The sequence below is a fragment of the Malaclemys terrapin genome, chromosome 4 (assembly GCF_027887155.1).
Source record: "Malaclemys terrapin pileata isolate rMalTer1 chromosome 4, rMalTer1.hap1, whole genome shotgun sequence".
In the NCBI taxonomy this organism is placed as follows: Eukaryota; Metazoa; Chordata; order Testudines; family Emydidae; genus Malaclemys; species Malaclemys terrapin.
In genome coordinates, this window is record NC_071508.1 from 27,248,225 (window position 1) to 27,272,304 (window position 24,080).

Sequence of the window (24,080 nt, forward strand, 5' to 3'; positions counted from 1 at the left end):
GGCTATATTTCATGCAGCTCATTCTACCTGGAACTCCCCCAGTGTACTGGGCACACGCTCTCCTTAAATCCCACCTCTCTAGCTCATGACGGACTCTCTGAAATGTCCTTAATAGACAATATTACAGGACAGCCTAGAGATCTGTTTGTTTTATTTTCTTAGAAGCCAAAGCTGAATTTTGCTTCATGACATCTCTGGCTATGAATAGCATGGGTTACTGAACCCTGAACAGCTACGTAATCTGCAAATGTTCAGCCCACAGATAAAGCCAGCACTTTGAGTTCCTGCTCCTAAAGGTACAGTATCACTATTCAAAATAATGCAGCAATTTCATGTTAATCTTTTCAGCTAAAAATGTGGAGCAGGAATCTGCCACTTTACAGATATTTATAATGTTGCTAAGCATCTTCAGGGTCTTGTGACAAGGCAGCTAACCCACTATGCTTTTTAATAAACGAGGATTTTTTTTAAATGGCAGCGTTTACAAAATAAATCCATTATCCCTAGAAAGGAACCCTTCTGGTAGGATAGCACAGAGAAAGCATAAACATGTTACCTCCTAACGCAGGCCTGCATAGCGGCTTGAAGGTCAGGACAAGCGTGGAGATTTTGGGAAAGATGGTGAAATCCTGCAGGATCTGCACTGTCTCCCTGGGAAACTAGTGGAAACCTGCACTGCCGCAGCTATCCCCGCAAGCTTGAGGTAGGGAGAGACTTGCCATTTGCTAACAAACGGCCCGCAAGCTTTGTGGGGGAGGCCATACGCAAGCGCTGCAGGAAACAGTGCTGATAACAGTTCCCAAAATACAATCCATTATACAGATACATATTTTATGCACTAGACAGCAAATCAATAACTAGGCTTACTGGGGAGGAGGCAAAAAGGCTACTCTCCTGATCACACAAAAAAAGCAGACACAGAATGTTCCTGTTCTTTGCTTCATTTATTCCACCCTGGCACTAACACATCTCATGCATCAATCCAAGTTAACTATAAATACTGATTAAATCAGTAGCCACAGAAAGCCGGCCGAGGAACATTTAGGGATACCTGACAGGCAGGAGTGAGGGATATGTCAGACTCTGCAAGCACTTTAAGCAGAAAATCAGAAAGGACTGAGCCTGCCAACGTTGAGTGATTTAATAAGCTGAAGACAAGGGGATAAGATTTCAGGATCTAATACTCTAAGTGTGCCTCAGCTTACTGTAAACAGCTTGTCTGAACAGGCCATACACCATTTTCAGTCCCTGGTGTTTCTGCCTTAACATTAGTTTAGACTGTGGTGAATAGTTAGGCTTGGAAGGATTCAATTTTTTATTGGTAAGTGTCAGTAAATGCTGATTTCACTCTACACAAAAGCTGACAAAAATATTTCCACCAGTAATTATCGAAATTTACAGATAGGTAAAGTTAAAAAAAAATGCTGCTTGTAAACTTAAGAGTCAAAATCCAGTGATTTCGATTTCTGAATTAGGCTTGTTACAAATGGACTAGCAAATGAATAGTAACAGGTATGATTTGTTGATTTAAGGCTATTTACTTTGTATACTTTGATGTGAGGTTGAAAATTTTTGTTTTAACAGTTTATAAAGCTTTAACTTTCTCTATCTCAACATCTACTGTCATTAAATGTCTGACCCCTCATCATTTCCCACAACTGTGAAGTTTAAAAAAAAAAATCAATAAAAATAAAAAACTGCTTTAAAAAAAATCAATATCTGTCAAAACAATAAAAAACAAACTGAATTCCGCCAGTCTATGACTAGTCATGCTGCTTCAGCTTGAATGTGAAAGTCTTAACATAAAAAGGTTTAAATGTTCATGAGTTCGGATGATCTATTTTGCAGCATGATTAAAAGGTTGACAGAAATGAAGCTGAAATTCTGCATATGCTCAGTTGTACTTGATACTGTCAAGGCCTGACCCCCCCAAAATGAAAAGGTTCAGAGGACTTGCGATCTGTGTCAGTTCCTATTCAAACTACACGTGCTCCTTTATTCCTCCTCTTTTGCTGCAATGCTTACGAAGACTTGGACAACTGTTAGGCAGCTGGTGTGCTGAGCCCGCTGCCTGCCATGCCATCTAGTGTTTTCTCACTGCTTCACTGTGCTCCCCTATCTCTCTGTATCCACCTGTTGACTTTTGTCTTTAGACTGAAGACTCTTGGAGATAGAGACTGGCTTTGTTCTGTGTTTGTACAGCTTTGTCCATACCAGTGCTCCTTAGAGTTACTGCAATACAGATAAGTGCTTTGCTCGGGGACCCAAGTGCTGGCTGTCCTTCAGCATCAGGTGCTCCCTAGTCTTCCAAAGGGATGAGGAAATGAAACAGTGGTATTGAGTCTGGACTAATTCAGGAAAACTCACAAAGACAGCAGGGGGGAAAACAGCAAGGAATTCAAGCTGGTGAATGTTTTGGATAATGCAAAAGGCTAAACCACACTCAGTTAATAATTTGGTTGACCTCTTTCATCATATTCCTCAAAACCAATTATTGGCTAAACCCTATAGAGAAACCTGAAAAAAATATATATGAGAGAGAGAGAGAGAATATGAATTCAGTTTCTGATTGGGCTTGTTTTGTTGTACATCTTAAATTTTAAATATTCTTCAAAAAAATGCTTGGGAGGGTTTTGGTTTTTTTTCTGGTTCATGTGGAGCTTTTCAGCCAGGGAAAGATTAATTGACTGCAGGGGGAAAAGAATAAAGCATACGTAAGTGCTGTCAAGTGCAAGGCAAACAGAAAGAATGGAAATAATTCCCTACATTAGCTTTTTAGTTACCCATGTCGTTAGTTGCAGCTACAGTAGCTGCAAAGTTGTCTAGATAGAGTTAGGATTTTCAAGCTGGCTTCCCTTAAAAGTGGCAATGTGATGCCAAAACTACAGGTCCCAACGTGCAATGCTGTTTAGTCTCAGATCTAGATGGAGCATTGCATGCTGGGGCTGTGGTCTCCATAGGCTGCACCTTTGTGTCAAAGAAGGGAGCTGTTGCATGAAATGGAGCAGAATGTAAGTCAGCTGTAGCACGTCAGGTGGAACACTCAGCCAGGCACAGCTTGGGTGCCCCGGCCCAGAAAGATTTCAAAGTTTCTCACACTCATCTTAGAGCGAGAGGCATTTCTTGAATGAAAGCAGTGAACACATATTTCACCTAGAAGGTAAAGCCACACAGCAAGCAAAACTGAAATTAGAAGAACTCTGACAATAGATATTTTACAGTCTGCTGTAAGGAGAGCAATTCCTGAAGAAAAAAAAATACACACACCTGGATGCCTGAACACTGAAAGAAACATCTCACCATGAGAAATTAAAATGGAATGGGGACACAGATGAAATGCTACCAGAGGGGCAAGGGGTGGAACAAACAAACCAGGAACAAAAATGAATGCCCAGCAGACACTGCTAAGCAGCCCTCTACTGCCACCTTATGGAATCATGAGATTTCAAAAATGACTGAATATTTGCCAGTGGTTGGAAGCTTATTAGTAATATTGGCAATATTTTCTATAACTTGTAATAGATTTATATACGCTGGATAGCTAAGACTGTAATCCTTTATCCTACTCAAAGCCTTTAGCATTATGCTGAAGATACTCAAAATTAAATGCTACACGGGCTTTTGGGAGCAGTAATTCCTACCAAGATGAATGGAAGGGACCTAGACTTTATTGCTGCAGCTTATGCCAAAATTGGCGCACAAAAACTCCAGAGCAGCTAACTCACTTGATTCACCACTCAGCTCTCAGCATTCACCAGCAGGTGCTGGGAGTTAAGGCAAATGTAATGAACAGCCCATGTTTTTAAGCTGAATTAGTTCTCAGCTATCCACACTGTATATAGTCTCCCATGAATACACCAATAAGTATTTAGCCTTTGGGGCCATTTTTGGATAGGTGGTCTGTAAATCAGACACATATAGAGAAAGAACCCTGAATGGACCCCTCGCACACAGACAACCTCACTATCAAGTACATTGAGCAAACAAATGGGACACACCAGTGCCTTTGATTAGTAAGGAAGAGAGGTAAAGGGGAACACACTGGATGCAAAAATCTAGAAGTGAAAGGCAGTTTTACCTGCTGCTTGTTCCATTCTGTCCCTTATTCCAGTCCCTTCTAAGCAGTTCAGAGAACACTGGAGCTACTTAGTTCTCCTGGGTATTCCTCTAGATTCTTGCATGTGCTAGAAAGCCATGGAGGTGACCCTTTAGGTCAGCAGGCCAGCCCACAGCCTGAGCTGATCCGTCCAAATTCCAGTTTCTTCCTCAGGACCAAAAACGCAGGACGTGGGTGCCAAATAAAATCCCCACCCTGAAAACTGTGGCGCAAACTCAGTCCAGGAGCTGAAAGCCTAGCAGCACACCTGCTTGCTTTCTGCACAGGAAACCAGGCTCTTGAGAAGAGTGACACCCCACCCCTCACCTCAACCTTTCCCAAACACAAATGCAGCCTGATTTCCGATAAAGCAAACATAATCTCTCCTCTGCCGAACATGGAAAATCAGAGAGCCAAAAGAATTCCTGACCCTCCCACGTCATCCCACCAGCTTTTTATAAAAAGGGACAATTTTATCTGAAAGAGATTAACTGTAAGAACATAGCAGATAAGAGCTTTCAACAGCAGGTGCTGGATGATTACTCACTTTATGTGCAGGGAGACCTTTTAACTTGTTGCTGTCCTTTGCTTACCCAGTGTGTTGCATGAGGAAAAATCTCTCCCTTCTAATTAAGCACGTATGCCCTAAGCACTCTGCTCAATTAGCGTCTAAGGCCCTGACAAACTTCTACAAGAACTATAAGGAGGTTCAGGCAATTGAAAAGCTTTAGATCAGACGTTTTCAAACTGTGGGGCATGCCCCCTTAAGGGTTTGGGGAGGGTTAGCAGCAATGCCAGGCAGGCCAGCCCCCATGGGGAGGGGAGGGGCAAGGAGGGAGCCCCACCTGCACCCCCTCCAACTAACCTTAGCCTGTGGGTCAGTGTCAACCTCTGCTGATTTGCACTCCCGGCAGCCTCCGTCCCCAGAGACCATGGCACGTACCTTCCCCTACTCTGAAAACCTGAGGGGCTATGGGGAAAGGGTCAGGTAGTAGCCCTGCCCTAGCAGTGCAGCCCGACTGCAAGGTAGAAGCAGCCAGCTGCTGAGGAAGCCTAGGCTGGGCCATTGGTAAGTATCTGTGTATTTGAAACTTGCCGCAAAGGGGGGAGGCTCAGCTCAAAAGGTTTAAATCTCCCCGCTTTAGATTAAGTAGTGAGACTTTACGAAGTGAAAGTCCATAGTGTGGAGACCATTTGTGTTCAAACTTGCAATCCATGGAAATGATCAAATTAACACATACACAAAACTTAAATACTGAATTGAACCAAAGTTCTTAACATCTGAAACACCTGATATCAGAAAGGCACTCCAATGTTAGTGTGGAGACACTCGTGGTTTGTTCTAGTGTCTATTCTGGATTGACATTCTAAACTATCACTTGAAAAAATTTATTTTTCTGGTCTAACCCTCTGGAGACCAGATTCCCATGCTGTTTTGCAGGCGGCTCTAGAAAACAACACGAAGGGTTAACAGCCATACTAGGAACCCACACTTTGTTAGGTCATTGTGTTCTGACTCTGGACAAAACAAGAATCACGAGGTACAATGGTCTTGCCAAAATCTGCTCTTCCAAGAGCACTGACGAAGGAGGGCATGGGTTAAGTTATTAATATAGATTACAGAACTTACTTAGCTATCTACATGCTGCCTTAATTAGCAAATGGATCCCTGAAACATTGCAGCGCTTATTCAAAAAATAAGGGAAACCAACCATTTACCATTTGTCTGAAACTGATTGTACACCAACAGCTTGCTCTGTGCACTAAGCACCTTCCCCCATTTCGATGGGTCTTTCATAGGGGAACACTGGAAAGAAAGTTATGTTACAAAATAGGAAACTGATTATAAAACTAACACCAACTGGCAGAGGAACTAGGGAGGGACAGAAGCAGTAAACTAAACGACTCCTAATTCTTGCATAAACTGATTAGATTTCAACTTCAGAAACGTCCCTTTAAACTACTATCGCCACCAGGAGCTCAAAGGCCTGGTCTACGCTTATAACTCATACCAGAAGAGCTATGCCAGTTAAAAAGAAAGTCAGGTGTAATCAGCATAGATTCATAGATTCTAGGACTGGAAGGGACCTCGAGAGGTCACCAAGTCCAGTCCCCTGCGCTCATGACAGGACCAAATACTGTCTAGACCATCCCTGATAGACATTTATCTAACCTACTCTTAAATACCTCCAGAGATGGAGATTCCACAACCTTCCTAGGCAGTTTATTCCAGTGTTTAACCACCCTGACAGTTAGGAACTTTTTCCTAATGTCCAACCTAAACCTCCCTTGCTGCAGTTTAAGCCCATTGCTTCTTGTTTTATCCTTAGAGGCTAAGGTGAACAAGTTTTCTCCCTCCTCCTAATGACACCCTTTTAGATACCTGAAAAATGCTATCATGTCCCCTTTCAGTCTTCTCTTTTCCAAACTAAACAAACCCAATTCTTTCAGCCTTCCTTCATAGGTCATGTTCTCAAGACCTTTAATCATTCGTGTTGCTCTTCTCTGGACCCTCTCCAATTTCTCCACATCTTTCCTGAAATGCGGTGCCCAGAACTGGACACAATACTCCAGTTGAGGCCTAACCAGCGCAGAGTAGAGCGGAAGAATGACTTTTCGTGTCTTATACAGCTGTGCTTGTATAAGTTTTAGTGCAGATGCACTTACATCAGCACTGAAGTGCTTTTGCTGGTATGGCTTGTCTTTCTTGGGGAACTGCATAAGTAGGGCTTCTGGTTTTGGGGGGTTTAGTAAATTCATTTTGGGGGGTTATTTTCAGCAATTTGAGTTTTATGAAGCTGTTCAAAATTGGGGGGGGTGAGGCCCTCTGTATATACTGTACTGAGTAATGGCGTATTATATGCACCCGTTATAATAGTATGTACTGTAATGAGTCATCTTTGTAATGTTCCCTAGAGCCCTTTAATGTAGCACTGTTTTAATCAGCACTATGTTAAAGCACACTAGGGAACCTTCAGCACACACCAGGAGGATCTACATGGACCAATTAACATTCAACCCATTAACATGCTTTAGAAATCATACCACCATAACCCACATTATGCTCCATGTAGACAAGGCCTTAGATACAAGTAACCAGTTCCACCCATTTCATTAATATTATTATTGAATCAGGGTGTTTTATTAGTGTTCATCAGTTAGAGCTGAAAATCAGAAGCCCTATGTGCAAGCTATGCCAGCAGAACCACTTTTATGCTGGCATTAGCTATGTCATACCAGGTGGGTTTGCCAGCATAGCTATGCCAGCAAGACTTTTTTGTACTGTAGACAAGGGACTTGCCCCCCAATCCTTTCAAAAAATCCTAGGGGAAGCTCATATCTCTCAGCACATGGCACTTCAAAACAAGTGGTCCACTCCACACAAACTTTTCAGCCAGTCCCTGGAGGGTGTGGCCCCTTATAGCCGAAGGTTTAGCAACCTCATCTGAATCAGCCCTGCTTGATGGAAGGCTTCAGAGAAGTCCAGACCCCTGCGATGCTTGTTCTGGGACCGGACATCTCACAGCAATACCAGACAAATCGAACAGCGAGTCAGGACTGCCAAGATCTTCCTGAAAGTCATATCCATCTACAAGGGACATTAGTAACTGGACTCAGAACAAGTGAGCTGCATTCAGACTGGTGGGGGATGAGGAGAACATGGCCACCACTCGTGATGCTCAATGCAAGGTAAGGCTGTGAGGGGTAGCGAGCACTGCAGTGAAGGGGCGGACACAGTTCCTTGGGAAAAAGCGATCAAATAGCTGGTAACAGTTGAGAGAAATCATTGTGACAGCAGCAGAAGGGACAGCCTCTCAGCTGTGTAAAGATCTTTCACAGGCAGTAAGGGTCATCATTGCACCTCAGAAAAACAATCACCTGACCAATAGCGTGCCTGCAGTTCCAATTAGAAAAGCTATGGGAGCCCTTACCATCCATGGCAGAGCACAAACCCAGGAAGGCTGATCAATTAGCCTTGCATATGGAGGGGAAGGACTTGCATGTGAGATTTTTATATACTGCTTCCATAAGCCTGTAATCCATGCCTTTCTGAGAATTTTATTTACACAGTTTGGCCTAGCCTGGACAAAGATTTTACAATAGGGAGCAATCCTGCATTGGCAGGAAATAATCTAGACAGCCTAACAGTGTTCTCCATCTCCAATTTCTCTAATTCCATGAAAAATCAGCTGGCAAAAATACTCGAGCTGCACAGGAGGCAGAACATCTTTCCAGCTAGCAGGCTCAGCAACAGAATGCAGCAGCAGAATTAAGGGGACACTAACATACAGCTGTACATTATATACAAGTATCTAAAATCAGCTCTCTTACAGGACACGGGCAGCAGTTTGGTACGGCATATTCCAACTGCATAGGATAATCCCCACATGGATTTGTGAGCTTTTAAAGGAAAGATGCAGGTGCTTAAGATGTGATGCTTAAGTGATTATGCAGCATTTGCCAATCACAATATTTTGGTAGCCAGAAGAACAAAGTGGCAAAGACACAGCGAGAGACAGCAGAGCAAGCCAACATTTAAGACAGAGAAGTGTGCCGCCTGCAGTGGAGACAGAAGCGCATCCCAGACCGCTTTTCTAGTCATTTCTCCTAAACCTAACAAAGTGTTTCACTTTAATCTTTTGGCTTCAGACAGTCTAAGGCCGAATGTTATGGAGGCATCTCACTGTTCTAATATTATCCGGTGGGCCTGTTTACATGTTATTGTTGCTAAGAGGAACTTGGAGCTTTGGAAACACTGTACCAGACCAGAATGCTATTCATAGAATCACAGACTTTAAGGTCAGAAGGGACCATTATGATCATCTAGTCTGACCTCCTGCACAATGCAGGCCACAGAATCTCACCCACCCACTCCTGAATCAAACCTGTGTCTGAGACACTGAAGTCCTCAAATCATGGTTTAAAGACTTCAAGGTGCAGAAACAGCTGCCATTGGGAGCTGAAATCTATACAACACTTCCCTGACAACTGTTTGCCATTTTCTGTTTTTAACAAACCGGTTTCTTTGCCAAGCAGTGCTTTTCCACTGAGGTGACCCCACTGACTTCTGCCATTTCCAAACCCTAGTTCAAAACCTGCAAGCAGTCACCGTTCCGGTATCCCTGCTGTCACGAGACTCCATGCTAACCAATGAGGCAGCTTGAACCCACTGGTGCAAAGCATGAATGAAAATACTGCATCTGATTATACAGCGAGTGGAGATGGGGCAAGGATTTGGGGGTTTCTCTTCTTTATAGAGAACAGATTTAAAAGATGGCTCACTAATAAAAATGCAAGGCACCTAAAAGGACCCGATATCATGTGCGTGAACTGGTTTTGCAATACAATTAACTTTTTAGCCTTGCCTGTCTAATTCCAATCACTCAGATATCTTGGCAGATTTCTCTCCCCAACGGCACTGCAATACTGTCAAATCAGCACAGTGCACTTTGACCAGTCTCCACAATATCCCACAATGGAGTATTCACGGCAATGACAGCATTACAAAGCATCTATGCAAGCTAAGGGGAAGAACTTGAAGGCTGCATAGCTGTAATTGACTATGGTTAAGTTTCCATTTGGATAATACATTTAACTTGGTCTGGCCAGTTGGTGCCTAACTCCCACCTGAGCGCAGGATCCAGCTCACCCAACGGATCAGTCTGGCCACTGAGACAGATTCAGATTTTACAAACTGCAAGTTCTCATTTTCTCCCCAAACATAAGCTTCAGCCCTTATTGTTGCAAAGAAACATCTAAATATGAACTGATGGGATACGGTCTTAGATAGTCTACAGTATCTGAAAGAAGGGCCACGGTCTTCTTTCATCAAAACATGGTATTAACTCTGAAGCCTAGTGATAACAGGTGACCTTAAGAATCCCTCAATGCTAGCTGGCAAAGTGTTCACTGTTCTATCACAGTACCACTGTTCTATCACAGTACCTGAAACTCGCTATACCTAAACACTTTGCTATCATAATATCCATTTATAAAGAGTATCATGTGAGATCTTAAACGAAAGCCAGGATCATGCTGGTCATTAATACTGTTGTAAATACGGATTATATTTTAAGTTATGACTATATACTGAAACTATGTCCTTATAGTTTTTAATCCATCTGTTATTCCCCAGCAGGGGTGAAAAACTGCTTTTGCCATATAAAGGGATGTATGTTCATTTGTCTACCTAGATTCATATGTAGATTAAACATTGTAAGCCAAACAAAACAGGGAGTTACATCTGCATTTCAAGTCAACACGAAGATGTGAATGCACCTTGGAGTCAGCACATCAGGAAGGGAACCATGGCAGGATGGGGAGGTTCATCCTGACTCTGAGGGTCAAAACAATGAGTTTTGGGTAATATGAGGAGATGAAAAAAAAAAAAAAACATTTTAGTATTCATTTACTGAGGAAATTCCTTGAAGGGTGTGGCATATACTCATGAAAACTTGGATCATGGTTTTGACTGAAAACTAGCAGCTCTGTCAAAAACTGAATCCTTGGGAGAAAATCTACTTTATAAAAGAAGAAAGGTAACCATCAATAAGTGTAGACCTAGAATGGCATTTTACATTTTGTTTTATGTGGGTAACCATTCTGTTTCCAATATTCTTCCTCGCTATTCATTTGAATCTCTGTTCTTGATTAATAAACATATTTGTGTTTTTATTATAAATATGTTTCAATGCTTAGCTGAATGAAAGAAGCTTATGTACATACTGTTCCCGTTGGGGACAGCAAACATATCCATTTCTGTGAGTGTCCAGTGGTGGGCTGAACGCTGCCAGGGATGTTTTCAGAGGGGCCCAGGGGCTGAGGTATACCTTTTGTTACTTATAAGGCAAAGTAAGGGTTGGCAGAGCCCAGAAGAGATTGTCTGAATGACTAGCAGACCAGTATTACCAGGAAGCGGACCACCAGTTAAGCACAACCAAGTCGGGGTCTTTCACTGAGGTAAGGGGTGACTAGGTAACTAAGTCCTGGGTGGCATGAGGAACCAACACACTGGCCACAAAGACAGGATTTACACACAGTTTGCTGGTTTGCTAGAGATCACACTCCCAAGCACCGGTAAATTAGACTGAGATTCACATGTGAGAAGGTTGAGAATAGACAAGGAGAGCTTATAGTTCTTTTCTGTTTGTTTTGGGAAATGGAGGGGCATCACGTGCTCTTCCCGGGGACTCGCGAGTGACAGCAGCAGCAGTGGTGTTTCATCAAAGTGGGGCGAAGGGGTGCCAGGGCCCCGCCCGCTCCAATCCCCGTGGCCGGGTGCGGGCCCAGGAGCACGGTCAGTGCTGCTGGGCGGACCATGGTGGGGACACTGGTGCTGCCCGAGGGGCCCGAGTTGCTGGACAGGAAGTAAAACGGCGAGCCCCGACTCCAATCTGCCACCCAGCCCCAGCCACTGGCTGCTGCTGCCGCTGTCACCAAGCGCACTGCACCTCCCAGGCTGCCCTAACTGGGATGCTGCGGGCCAGGCGCCGCTGGTAAGTAGAGCCTTGCGCGGCTGTATCTGCATCCGATCCACTATCCGCAAAAATGGTCCGGGGATATGAAGCAGATATCCACAGATTTGCAGGGCTCTAGTGATACAGACTTTGGCTGTAGTAAACAATCTAACAATTTCCATTATAATCCTTTCCCTTCCCTCATTTTTGAACCAAGCACAGAGCTCCCCACTCAGTAGGGCTGGGAATTGAGGGGAAAGAGTTAGCTTTAGCTTACAAGAGTCTAGTTGCTTTAAACATTCTTCTCCCATTGACAGTAACTTGTCAAAACCAGGCTGCTAATTAGAAATATGCAAATCAGCATTGTGCCTTTTTTATTAAAATTTACTGGACTCTGATGCCACTGTAAGACTGTCCTGGCACATTTCACCTGTTTGCATGAAGGAATGGTGTTCATTTGATGTTCTGCACTTCCCTTTTTAAAGAAAATCTTACCTTGCATCTGAAACTGGCTACCCCAGCCTTATTTCCTGCCCATCTTAAAATAATTCCACATGAAAAAGAAAACGGCAACAGCAGCCTCATGCTTGCAGCAGTTTTTTTAAAATGCTGCTCCTCCTAGAGCATAACTGACTGTCTAGCAACCATACCAGAATTCAGCTTCTGCTTAGTTATTCCCTTTCCTTTTCCTCCCACACCCAGGTCTAGATTGTTGTGATTGTAGCTGTAGGTTGTTATGGCTGTTTGTTTTGTGGAACGAACATGTCTTAGACCACAGTTCACTGTAGAGGTGTGTCCACACCACACACCACCACTGCAATTGGCATCAGTGTTTGTCTTTGCAGAAAGGCCTAAGACACTCAAATCTTCTAACTAACACCAAGCACCACCCAGAAAGAATGATTCTATCAGTTCTTATCTGCACACACCACAGATGAAGTTCACCATCATTCTGATCACTAACCTTCTTCGCTCCCTGACTTCTCCATTTGAGGAGTCCGTTCCAGTAGTTGATGTGGCGTTGGCAGATGTAACACCATTGGCAGTGTTGAGTAAAGTGCGATTTGTGATTACACCTAGTGGAGTGCTAGCAGAGATGTTCTCTGTATTTTTCTCTATGGTAGAGTCAGTTTGTTGCCGGTATGTGGCTCTGAAAGATACAAGACATAATGGGATACAAAGCAAGTGAACTCAATTGGCTTAGAGACCCCAATACCTTTAAGGAAACATTAGAAGCTAGGAAGAAGTTTTCCCCAATTCTATGAATACAATGGTATGATGGAATGTCATAAGAAGGCATTTTTAAGGATGTCTAGAAGAATAAGCAGTAGGAGGAATTATTCCTGACATCACTGCTGATTGTTGTAGAAGTGACTGGAAAATCTGAGGGAATTTAATTGGTCAATAAGCAGAAGGAGGGATGGTCTCAAAGCTCCTGCAATTCAAAAATAAAACCTCAGTGGCACTAGAAATTACACATGCTGTAACGAAGAGCTACCTAGAAAAATAAGGGTGCATAGTTAATCACAAGTCAGGAAGTGACAAAGCTAAGGCTGTGTATGCAGTCTTAACGGTATGCATTGTTAAAACAGTCTGAACACAATATATGCACTTTTTCAACTGAAATGCCTCATCAGCACCCACTGTTCAGGAGCTCACTATATAATGGAACTGATTTCCAACCAGTTTAGAATTCAGAACCTCCACCCCCAGAACTGTGTATGTCAGTTAGGGACATGAGCATTCTACCGTGTTCTCTGAATGGAGCCCAGAGCCCTTACCTGGTATGCTGGCGGATTGATGCAGTAGTGTTCGCACTAAGAGATGTAGGACAGGAAGAGGCAGGTTGCCACTGGGTGCCCAATGAGGTAGATGAACCAATGGTAGTGGGTGAGGTAGCAGATGTATTACGATTGGCTGAAATGTAGGGACTGTTGAGGTCACTACTTCTACCAAATGAAGCACTGTAAAACATCACAAGATCACTCCCTTCAGCACATGGTTAACCAGTTGCTGACCATCACAGGCCCTTAGGTGAACTGGAGGGGGAATATTTAAATCTCAGCAAAATGAATGCAAGAGACATTAGACCAAGAAGAGGTCATCGAAGAGAACACTCTGGACATATATCAATGATGCAACGATGGCCCTGCTCTGTAAGTCATGGGGAGAGAATAATGGGATGGAAGTGAATCAGGGAAGTTTAGAGAACTGACAAAAACAAGGAAAATCCTGCTTCCACCTGTAGCAGCACCACTGGCACCACCAGTAGTGTTCTCAAGCACTGGGGAAAGGTGGAGACAATAATAGAGGATCAAATCACTTAACCCAAGGAACGTATATATAGACATAGGCAGATGTTGCCTGACCCTGTTTCCAGTTGTTTATAAGTCTGCCAAACTTTTTAACTGTTTGGGCTAAAATTTTCCATGCAGGTTGTCTGCCTCAGACTAGATATTTTTGGAACATTTCAGCCAAAATGGTTCAACCATATGCAAGAATAATGCTAGGGAATTATGTTTTGCCATGTTAAATTCTTACAGCTATTTCACTGAGAAACTCTAGCACCTCCGTGTTTGAAGCAGGGACTTGACATTTGACAGGGAGGTAGACTATGTCAGGGATGTTCCTTTTGCTGTTCAAGAAAATCCACCCAAATTTGGTTAAGTTACAAGCTTCTGAAAAAGGTCAATTTGCACATGAGCAGTAGAGACATGGAACTTTGCAGCTAAAATCTCTGAAGATTCCATCCTCACTGAGTCCCTCCCAGCTCATGTGGCTGAATTGCACGTGTATCATCCTCATAAAACTACTGAGCATGCTCCAGCCCAGGACTACATAGCTGCTGACATCTACTGAGCATGTACAACATGAGATTTTTCCAAAGACTTCTAACTTGGGTAGATTTTCTCAGGAACAGCAAGAGGCACATCCCCAACACAAAGGCCCATCTGAGTCCATGCTGCAAAGCACGGGGATACTAACACTTCTTAACGAAACTACATTTTTTCTAACATGGACAAAACATACTTCTCTAGTCTCATGCTCAGAAACAACTGAAAGTTAAAAGAAAAAAAAAAAAAAAAAGGCAGCCAGAAGGCAGACACCTTACATGCAAAATTTCAGCCCAAATGCTAAATGTTAACCAAAGTTATACACAACTGAAAATAGGGTATGTATAATATAGGGAAGTGGTGGTCAACTTTAAACAGGAGACACTACTTGCTTTGCCTGTAATAAATTTGACCCTTCCCCTTCATTTTATGCAAGACGATGTCAGACAATTTGAGATGAAACCTGAAACTGACCTGGTTTTTCAACTGTACATGGAATACCATGTTCACATCTGGAATAGCAGTCCAGAGACTGGGCAATGAAAGTGATTAATGGGAAGCCTTTCATGCAACAATAGACTGAAATGATCAGGACTGTGTAGATCTCTCATTCCTTCTCTAAAGTAAAGAATGGTATAGACAGAGGTGTTGGGGCACTTCTATTCACCCTCAATACAAGAACAAGGGGACATTCAATTAAACTCACAGCAACATATTTAAAACTGATCAAACCTGTACAACACGTTCAAAAGCCAAGCCTGGGAGCTTAAACTCATAACTTTGCTAGACACTAAAAATCACAGTCATAATAAAGACACTGGATTTACTGAAAGCTTGTCTCTCACCAACTGAAGTTGGTCCAATAAAAGATATTACCTCACCCACCTTGTGTCTCATGCATAATGAAAACATTTTCAATTATATTACATGGGGCATAGCCCTTCTATATTTTTGTCCTAAGTATGAGAGCCTAGGGAGGCGTAGGAAGAAGCTGATCATATGAGCAGGTCAGTCCATTTTGGAGTATCTGGCATCTTCCTCTGAAGTATCAAGTTGCTGTCAAAGGATCCTAGACTTGTTTGATTTGCGATGTCAATTCTTGCATGTTTTAGCATCAGCAAGTGACCTAAACTAGACCTTTAAGGCCAGTCTATACTCAGAAATGGAAGTGTTATGGTTGGTTGTCAGCAAGGGGCGCTGAGAATTGTTTCACCACTGTTGTGTGCACACAGGAGGGAGTTTGGGGGGCAGATGGGGAGAGGGAATGACACTTTCAGCATCACTGAGAAATATTCTTGTCATTTGCCAAGTCTAAAGAACACCTTCTGCAATAATAATGAAAACAGCTGTCCCCTCCTCACTAGCAGGAAAGCCCTTTTCAGCACTGATGCAGGGGGATCTGTCACTGATAGCTGGTGTCCACTAGGGGTCCATTTGCAAACATAGAGGAGCATTTATACAGTTTAAATGAATGTGTTTGAGATCAATTAAAGCAACATGTGTGGGAAATGCAGAGATTAAGAAGAAAACTAAGGTCTCAACATGGAGCAGCCTTGTATTCCTCATTAAGCCACACTGAAAAATTGCGGAGATTTTTTCCCTTAACTACATTAAAGTATGGCAGGTCCATTTTAAAGGCCCATCCTAAGATAGAGGGAATTGATTTTACAGATCTATTTAGTGACTTTGTAGTACCAGGAAGTCAAGTTTCTAGTGACAAAATGTTACCTTACGTGAAGGACAATCAGATTCCTTTCCTCATGCTACACGCTGGTGTATGGGACTAGAGTCTTTCACAACCTGTAAGTCTTTAACATTTCATACATGATCTATATTAGCATTTATTTGTTTCTCTGCACTTTACAATGGAGGGGTATTTGAAACTACTATACAAACGGATCACAAGTTCACTCTTAGTGCATAAGATGCACAAGTTATCACCTTGGTTTTTGTAGCCACATATAGCTGCACATTCTTCCTATTATGTAAAGATATTCTCCCTTCAGATGAATGCTTAAATGAGGCCTTTCATAGGAAATAACTTGACTGTGTGCAATTCCAAAAGTGGTCTGTGCCAGCCAAGGCTTCAGCTAGTGCCTCCGAGTTTAATCATGGCACCATGGGGCGGGTTGGGTAAATATTCCTTGTAAATCTGATTTTTGGATTAGCTGAGTCACAAAGGAAGAAAGTTTTAAAATCCCAGCAGAATTGAGGTTGTTCAGTAACATTACTGACCTGAACCACGTCAGCTAAAGTGACAACATCTATGTTATGTCTAAGACAATCTGGCAGCAGAGGTGAAAGTCTTGCAACCAGCTGCCACCTGTCTGACTGTCAAATGAGAGAGAAGCACACACCGTTGGCTGGTGGCATCAGATCCCAGGATAGATGTAAATTCATTGGAATGGAACACTGCCTCACAAGAAAGGTCTCCTGCTTTGAAAATATCCAGCTGCTTCCCCTTGTGTATGAATAACTCCATTTACTCAGCAGCTAGATAGCCATATCCTATGAAAAGGCTGAGTTTTGCTATCATCCCCTAAACACTAGAACACAAGGAATATGGTAACATTCACAAGAATCTCCCTCACCCCATATATTCAGAGTTACGCCACATTAAGGACAAATTATTCAGTTTGAGGGTCTAGCACTTGGAAAAAGCCTCATCTAAAAAGAAACCTGTCATCTAAAATTGTAAACTTTACTTCCCTTGCACTAATGATCTGTGATGGTTTTACACACTCAAGTTTTAAGCAACACACTTGTGAGTGAGCCTGTCATTTCACAAGGCAAGTTCAGGGGTGAAAATTTCACCATCCCCCTTCACTAGGAGCAAGTTTCCTCCCTCTCTCAATTGAGATGAGAGAAGTCTAGAATATAACGGTTGTCATAATGGCCATTGGTCCATTCAGTCCAGGAGCAGTCAATACCAGGTGAACCTCTCCCTTCCAAACTGATAATGGACAGGGCCAACTGGGAAAAGCTGTATGCAGAGCAAATTTCTTTCCTGACTCTGCCTTCCCATCCCATCAGCAAGCAGCAGTTGCCTATGTAGAGTGGCACATGCACCTGCACAAAAGCTATTTTCCTGCTGCCAGAAGAAATGGACTATGTGGGCTGATTTTGGATACCAGTCACATTCCTCACAAGTCTGGCTGTTAATGCTCATGAACTCTGGAGCACTCATTTTCTGCTCCAGCTGCTGGCGTTGGACTTAAGAGAAGCAGCACAGACAGGAGAGAAGAGAAACAGGAATGCTCCAAGTTATTTTTGGATAGTTTGTTATCCAAAGTTGTGCAGTAACGTGCAACACCATTAGAAATGGACTCCCAGACCTGTTTAGGTCCCCCACAAGACTGCATTTTACAATTCCGTTAAGCCAAGGGTGCAGTAAGAGGAATTTTGTTTTTAGCGATCTAACACAATTACACCAATATAATTTGTTGAAAAAGTTTGCATCTGAATTATGCGAAAACAATTTTTAAAGTTTAGCCCAATGTGTTAAAATCCATGAAAATCTAAGTTGCAGACGACAGGGTTTATAATGAAAAAGCTAAGCAGGCCTGGATGTTTGCTGCTGGGTGCAGGAAAGCAATGAGGACACCAAGGCCAGCCACACTAATGCAGCAATTAGAAAGAAAGCAACCACTCAAAAGTCTGGATGGCATGTTAAGAACTTAAGTTGCTTACTGAGCAAAACTGATTTTAACTGTTACAGGTGGTACCTTTTCAGGTAGGTAGATACATAGGTGGAAGGTGCACCAGTCTGGGGGGCTTCGTTTCCCTTTGGTTCATCCCTCCACGGCTGCCGGGTGTAGGAGCCACTCCTCACCAGGTTAACAGCAGATTCTCTGTTGAGGCAGAAGAGAGCACTTCGGCAGTTTAAAAAGACTCTGGAGCCATGTTGTCGTGGTTTATCACACTGCTGAGCACGAAGTTAAGTGCTGGAGTCTCAACATCCAGTGGCAAGAGCAAAGAGCCCTCCACATTCAGGCAATACAAACCCTTTTCCAGCTACAGTCCTGATTCACCACAGGGATAACGGGGACATTTTGATTAACTATTTCCCTTAAAATTAGCTCTAGTAATTCCCAAGTATTTATTACTTATTTAATGTCACAAGAATGCATAGTGTTTTGCACACACATTAACACAAGGTCTCTGACCACAAGCACTTGATCCAAATTCAGACTGTTTATAGAAAATCACTTCATACATTAGACCTAGAAAGATCTTGCTCTCCCTGCCTCTCTCCTTTTACCTTCTGAGACATCAAGGACTGGTCACTGCCAGAGACAGGATACCCAGGCCATGGATCAATGGCCTGAGCCAATATGTTAAGTCTTAGGCTATTGACTTAGGAGCCAGAAGCAGCATGTATAAACATTTAGCAACAACTAGAACTATGTGCCATGATTCAGAAACAAATGAATGCCCCTACGAGTGTTAACGTGTGAAGGAGCAGGGGAATGGGATCTAAGAATCTGAGCTCAAGTCCCTCACTCCCATGCTGGAAGTATCTTGTGTGTTGTTCTCTGGCAATTGCCTCTCGCCAGCTATAGGACTCAGAACCTATTTGTAGCATGAGCTAATATGCTTCAGAGCTCCCAATTATTTTTCAATTTTGATTTCAAGCTATTCGTGCTGTTTTACTTCAAGCCTCTAGAGCATTCCATGAAGCACTGATTTGGCTGGTGTTAAAAGAAAAGTACTGGAAAAATTGTGTCACACAGTATACTGTGAATACCATCTGCTAATATAGCCTGATCCTTCTTCATCCTACAGAGCAAGGGACACTTAGCAGCAATCAGCTGAGTACAGCACAGTCTGAGGCACTGTTCAAATACACTCAGCTTTATCAGTCATCCCTCCTGTAATTTCAAATACAAATTGTCTGCTAAGATCCAAATAATGGTGGCAGTTTGAGACTGAAGCTAGAGCACGGCAGGCAGGATGTAACAAGAACAGTACAGAATCTATAATTGCTGTGAAATTGTTTCTCAGAGCCTATTTGGTGTAACTGCTTCACAACAATTATAGTTTGTGCTGGCTCTACAAATCAAGCCAAGCTCAAATCTTACTCCCCTTAGATCACATTGCAAGGAACCCACTGGAGGCAGCATTTCCCCAAATAATCATGTTATGAGACAGATGCTGCTTCCATTTTTATACTGCAGCAGCAGCAATGAGTAACCAAACAAGACTTGGGGCCCCATCCTGCTAGGCACTTTACAGACACACAGAAGAGTCCCTGCACCAGAGTTCACAAACTTAAGCTACAATCAAGAAGCAACTGGTGGACAAAAACAAATGGGATGGAAGAGATGATGTTTGAGCAAGTTACAGTACAATAAGCCGGGGTCTCTGATAGAACTCAAATTTAGACTTATTTTAGAGGACAAGAAGGCATCTGCATAGTATCACAATGGAGGGGAGAGATGTGTGTATAATCATCGTTTTCAGCATTTCACATTTTAAATTCTGAAAGTGTGCCAATAATTTAAGAGTTTAGGGAGCAGATACTATCGCCTACTGAGGGAAGGGCCCATTAAATTCACTTTTCATAAAATGTTGCCAGATTTCAAGCCATATCAAACACCTGTGCGCTTGGGAGTGATGAGTGAAAACTATGAAGCATGAACACAAACAGCAGAAAGGCATTTCTAAGAATTAAATTCCAGCAGAATCTTCACCAGAATAAAATCTGAGCCTTAAATTCAGTCCAAGTCCTACCTGTTTTCCTTTTCTTCTATGTCACCCGTACTGCTTAGTCTTCTAGGGGTTATGGGGGCAAAGTAGTTTTTGCTGTCCTTATCCTGAAGGAAAAAACAAAACGTATTTCAAGATAATGTATATTCCACATGGAAGTTACATCTTCAATGGAATTCATCAACACTTCTGAATTAGTGTTTCCATTCTTGCTTCTAGAAGTGAGAGTCAGTTTTTAATTTTTCCAAATTTGCCAGTTTTCAAGGCCTTTGCTCTAAGTTTAAAAATTGGCATGGAGGAGTCAGCCTGAAACCATTTCAAGAAATAGCCCAAAAGATCTGTTTTCTAGAATTTACCATATGTTCTTTTTAGGGAGTTGGCTTCCCTGGCAACTAGCATGGTAAAGGTGAGGCTAGTAATTGAGGGCAGCTTCTAAACTAAGATAGATCGTGTGTAAATGGGCAGCAGAGCTGAATGGATGGAGAGCACACTGAGGAAGCCTTTAGATTCAGAGCAGCACAATACCTACTGTGAACACAGGTCACTCACTGGCTGGATTAGACATTCCCCACTAAAGTATGTGGGATGCCAAACTGCTGGGGGATTGCGAGGCAGGCTCCAATTTAGGTAGGAAGGGGTAAAAGGAATGCTTTGGCTGAATTCCAACAATTTTGCATGAACTACCAACATAGAAAGTAAGATGGCGTACTTTTCAAAACAGGAGAAAAGTATAAATGTACTAAAGCATCTGAACACAGATTCAAGCAGCATGAAAAAAAGCTGCAAGAAGAATGACAGGGGCATTAAATTATGGAGATTACGAACGAGTGGCCGTAACTGAAACCCAGTGGGATGACGCTCAAAAGTGGGATGGCCTTACAGATGGGTAAGCTGATTGACGCTGCTTGGTAAGCACCCCTCAGATGGGATTCTCTACAAACTGTTTTGAGGGAAAGGAGACCTTTTCCTTGTTGTCTAATAATGCAGAAATCCGGGGACTTGATGAAGAGCGGTAGATGGAGGAACCTCTCTCTCTCAGTGCCTCCCGGGAAGCAGCTTCACTTAGCATATTGTGGCTGCCAGTTTTCCGTAGACCAAGCCTCCAAGATGAGGGAGATTCATCCTTTTGCTCCTCTGATTTGTTGAGCAAACTGGTGAACTGCGGTGGGAGAAGACAACAGCGGGTAGGAAGCTAGGGTACTGCAGACAGTATATCAATTAACTTCCCAGAGAGTTTTACTAAGTAGGTTACACTTTAAAGCATGAGATTCAATGCAGTCTCTAGCGATAGCTAGACACATATACACACACACACACAATTCTAATCTGTAAATGCAAGTTAAGGTTAATTAGGATATAGAGAGGGAATAAAAAGGTGTAATATAAAGGTTTTGTCAGCATGTGTTTAAGAAGGGTGCACTACTCAAGAATGGCAAAGACCCAAGTGCCTTATGCAGCTCATCCCACATGAGTGCAAGTGAACACTTCATATGAGAAACCATGCAACCATGTATTCTGTACATGCTGCTCTGTATTGGTTTTATTATGGACTTCAGCTATACAACCACATACTATTTCCTCAAATATACAATTGTTTCACAACTTTGTTTCAGCTACAGATATGTACCATATTGTAGTACTGGCATATTTCTCTATGTATGCTAGAGAGATCCATGAAAATAATCAGTACTAGAAGAGGGAGGCTCCTGCAAAACATCTGCCTCCATCTACTCATGTGCAAGGCTATAGAAGAGATGTGTATTTTTCTTGTTGTACCTTTGTAGTACGCACTCATTTAACACTATTGCAATGCATATTTACAATGGGACGGTTAGTTTGCACACGGGACCTTAATTCTGGCATTTCGAGACTTGTGTACTTAACTGCAACCTTCATGTTTTTTTAATGTGGTTTTGGATGGATTTCACTCCAAAGAAAAAAAAGCTAAACACTACCGGATTACCTTAACCCATGTACCTCATGGAGACCTTACAGCTATTAGATTTTACCTTACAAGACACAGTGAGGCCACTATACTGACATTTCCCAGCAAGAAATCTAGTCTGATGGTAGTGAGACACAGAAAAAGCTCAAGAGGCAGGAGACAGTTGTTGTAAGCGAAGTTGTGTTAATTAAGGGATTTCGGTTAATCTGATGAGTGTGTACACAAGGAGTTTATCTATAAAACAAACGTACACCTACTCTGTGTTAACCCACTTCAATTAATCAAAAGTCTCAAACTACTAAGATTTCGGATTTTCATACTTGCATAGGAAGCACTCATCGGCTTGAGGTAGCTGCAATGCATGCAGCAGGGAAAGGGTTAACTGCACTATTCATTGTTGCTCGCGCTCTCTTCCTCATCACTTGCCTGGTTAAGTAAATTTAAGTTTATGCCATAGGGAGTGCTATCTTATTTGCTCTGGGCAAGCAATTAGGCTGACTGGCACATACAAAACAATTCATGACTAACTATGAAACCTCTTGCATCTCTCATACCTATTAGCTCACTCTAAAAAAAATAACCTAGCATATAACAACCTGCACTTCAGTGTACGAACCTGAGATGTTAAGCACAGGGCCACCAAAAGGAATGCAAGATATGAAGGTTACTCAGCTGTAACTGGAAGTTCTTTGACATGTACGGTCCCTATCTGTATGCCAAACATGGGTACGCCCATGTTCCTTGTGCCTGAGACCAGAGAATTTGCACGTTGTGTCTGTAGGTCTGCGCCTGAATCCTAGAGCTCCAAGGGTGTAAGGTGAGGTGCGGACCAACTGCTTCTCCAGATCCTTCGCTATCGCGAATCTAGTCATGATCCAAAGCAGAGGGGAAAGAGGGGGGGTCGTGGAATACAGATTATGGTCCCGTCAGGTGTGCACAAAGAATGCTAACTCCAACATGCATCTACTCCAGGTTCATCTACCATACCAGGAAAGCCGTGACCTTGGCAAAGATTGTTACTTTGATATTCATTTAGTCTCTGTCTGATGAATAAACAGCCCAAAGCCAGCCTGTACACAGAGGTGAAGCCTGGTGAATGGCGTTATGCAAGTACACAAGGGCATGTGGGCTAGCAGAGAAAGACAGACCTTGACTGTAGTTTGAGGTCTGAGGGTGACTTGAATTAAGCTGTTCATGGCCTGAAATTGGTCCATAGGGAGATAGGCCCTTGCTGAAGTCAGTTCTTTGGTTGCTTCTACAAAGTCTAAGGTTTTTGTGGGACTCAAAGTAGACTTTTCTCTGTTTACACAAATACCCAAGGATGTCCGAAGGTGGAGAAAAGATAGGGTGGCTGATTGAACCTCCTGATTGGATCTGCCCATTAGGAGCCATTCATTCAGGTATGGGAAGTTGGTATAGCTGTTTTGACTCATCTGGGCCACCACCATTGTGAGGTTGCCAGTCCAAACAGAAATCTGAGGAACCTTCTGTGGGGCAGATGAATGCCCACATGAAAGAAAGCATCTTTCACGTTGAGAGCCGTGAGCTACATGCCCTTCTCCAGGAAGAGAATTATCAATGCCAATGTGCACATGCAGAATTATGATTTGCAAATAAAAATATCCAGCTGATGTAGGTCGAAAATGGGTCTTCATCCTTCTTTTTTCTTGGAGACTGAAATATAGGGAGTAGAACCCTTTTCCTAGATGCTGAGGTGGCACTTACTCTATATCCCCTCCTTGGAGGGGACAGTCCACCTCCTTACAGAAGATTTCCTCTTGAGGGTGGTCCCTGGAGATGGGCCAGGAAAGGGGTTTGCAAGGGGGAAGGAGAGAAACTTGATGGCATAGCCAGAGTGGATGGTATCCATTCCACACTTATTCACTGTTATTGCCCTCCAATTGTAAGTGAAAAATGCGAGGGGGCAACCAAAGGTTTAGTGGGGCAGTTGGAGATGACATAAATAAATGTATGTAGTTCTCAAGCATCCTGTCAAAAGTAACCTCTAGTTGGTGGATGGGGCTGAGTGGCTGTGATTG

At 42.8% G+C, this 24,080-nt stretch overlaps 1 protein-coding gene across 6 annotated transcripts in view; it reads right to left on the reverse strand.

Moving 5' to 3' along the window:
* The window catches only part of PPP1R12B (protein phosphatase 1 regulatory subunit 12B), a 158,097-nt gene that overhangs the window by 75,381 nt on the left and 58,636 nt on the right, over nt 1-24,080 (reverse strand). For 3 of the 6 annotated variants that reach the window (XM_054025619.1, XM_054025617.1, XM_054025618.1), the window contains exons 10-14: nt 21,058-21,255; nt 20,121-20,203; nt 18,113-18,238; nt 13,335-13,517; nt 12,518-12,703 (exon numbers count right to left, since the gene is read on the reverse strand). In XM_054025619.1, the coding sequence (XP_053881594.1) occupies nt 12,518-12,703; nt 13,335-13,517; nt 18,113-18,238; nt 20,121-20,203; nt 21,058-21,255 (776 nt within the window). The remainder of the gene's footprint in view (nt 1-12,517; nt 12,704-13,334; nt 13,518-18,112; nt 18,239-20,120; nt 20,204-21,057; nt 21,256-24,080) is intronic. The other 3 variants (XM_054025622.1, XM_054025620.1, XM_054025621.1) reach the window with 1 other exon arrangement.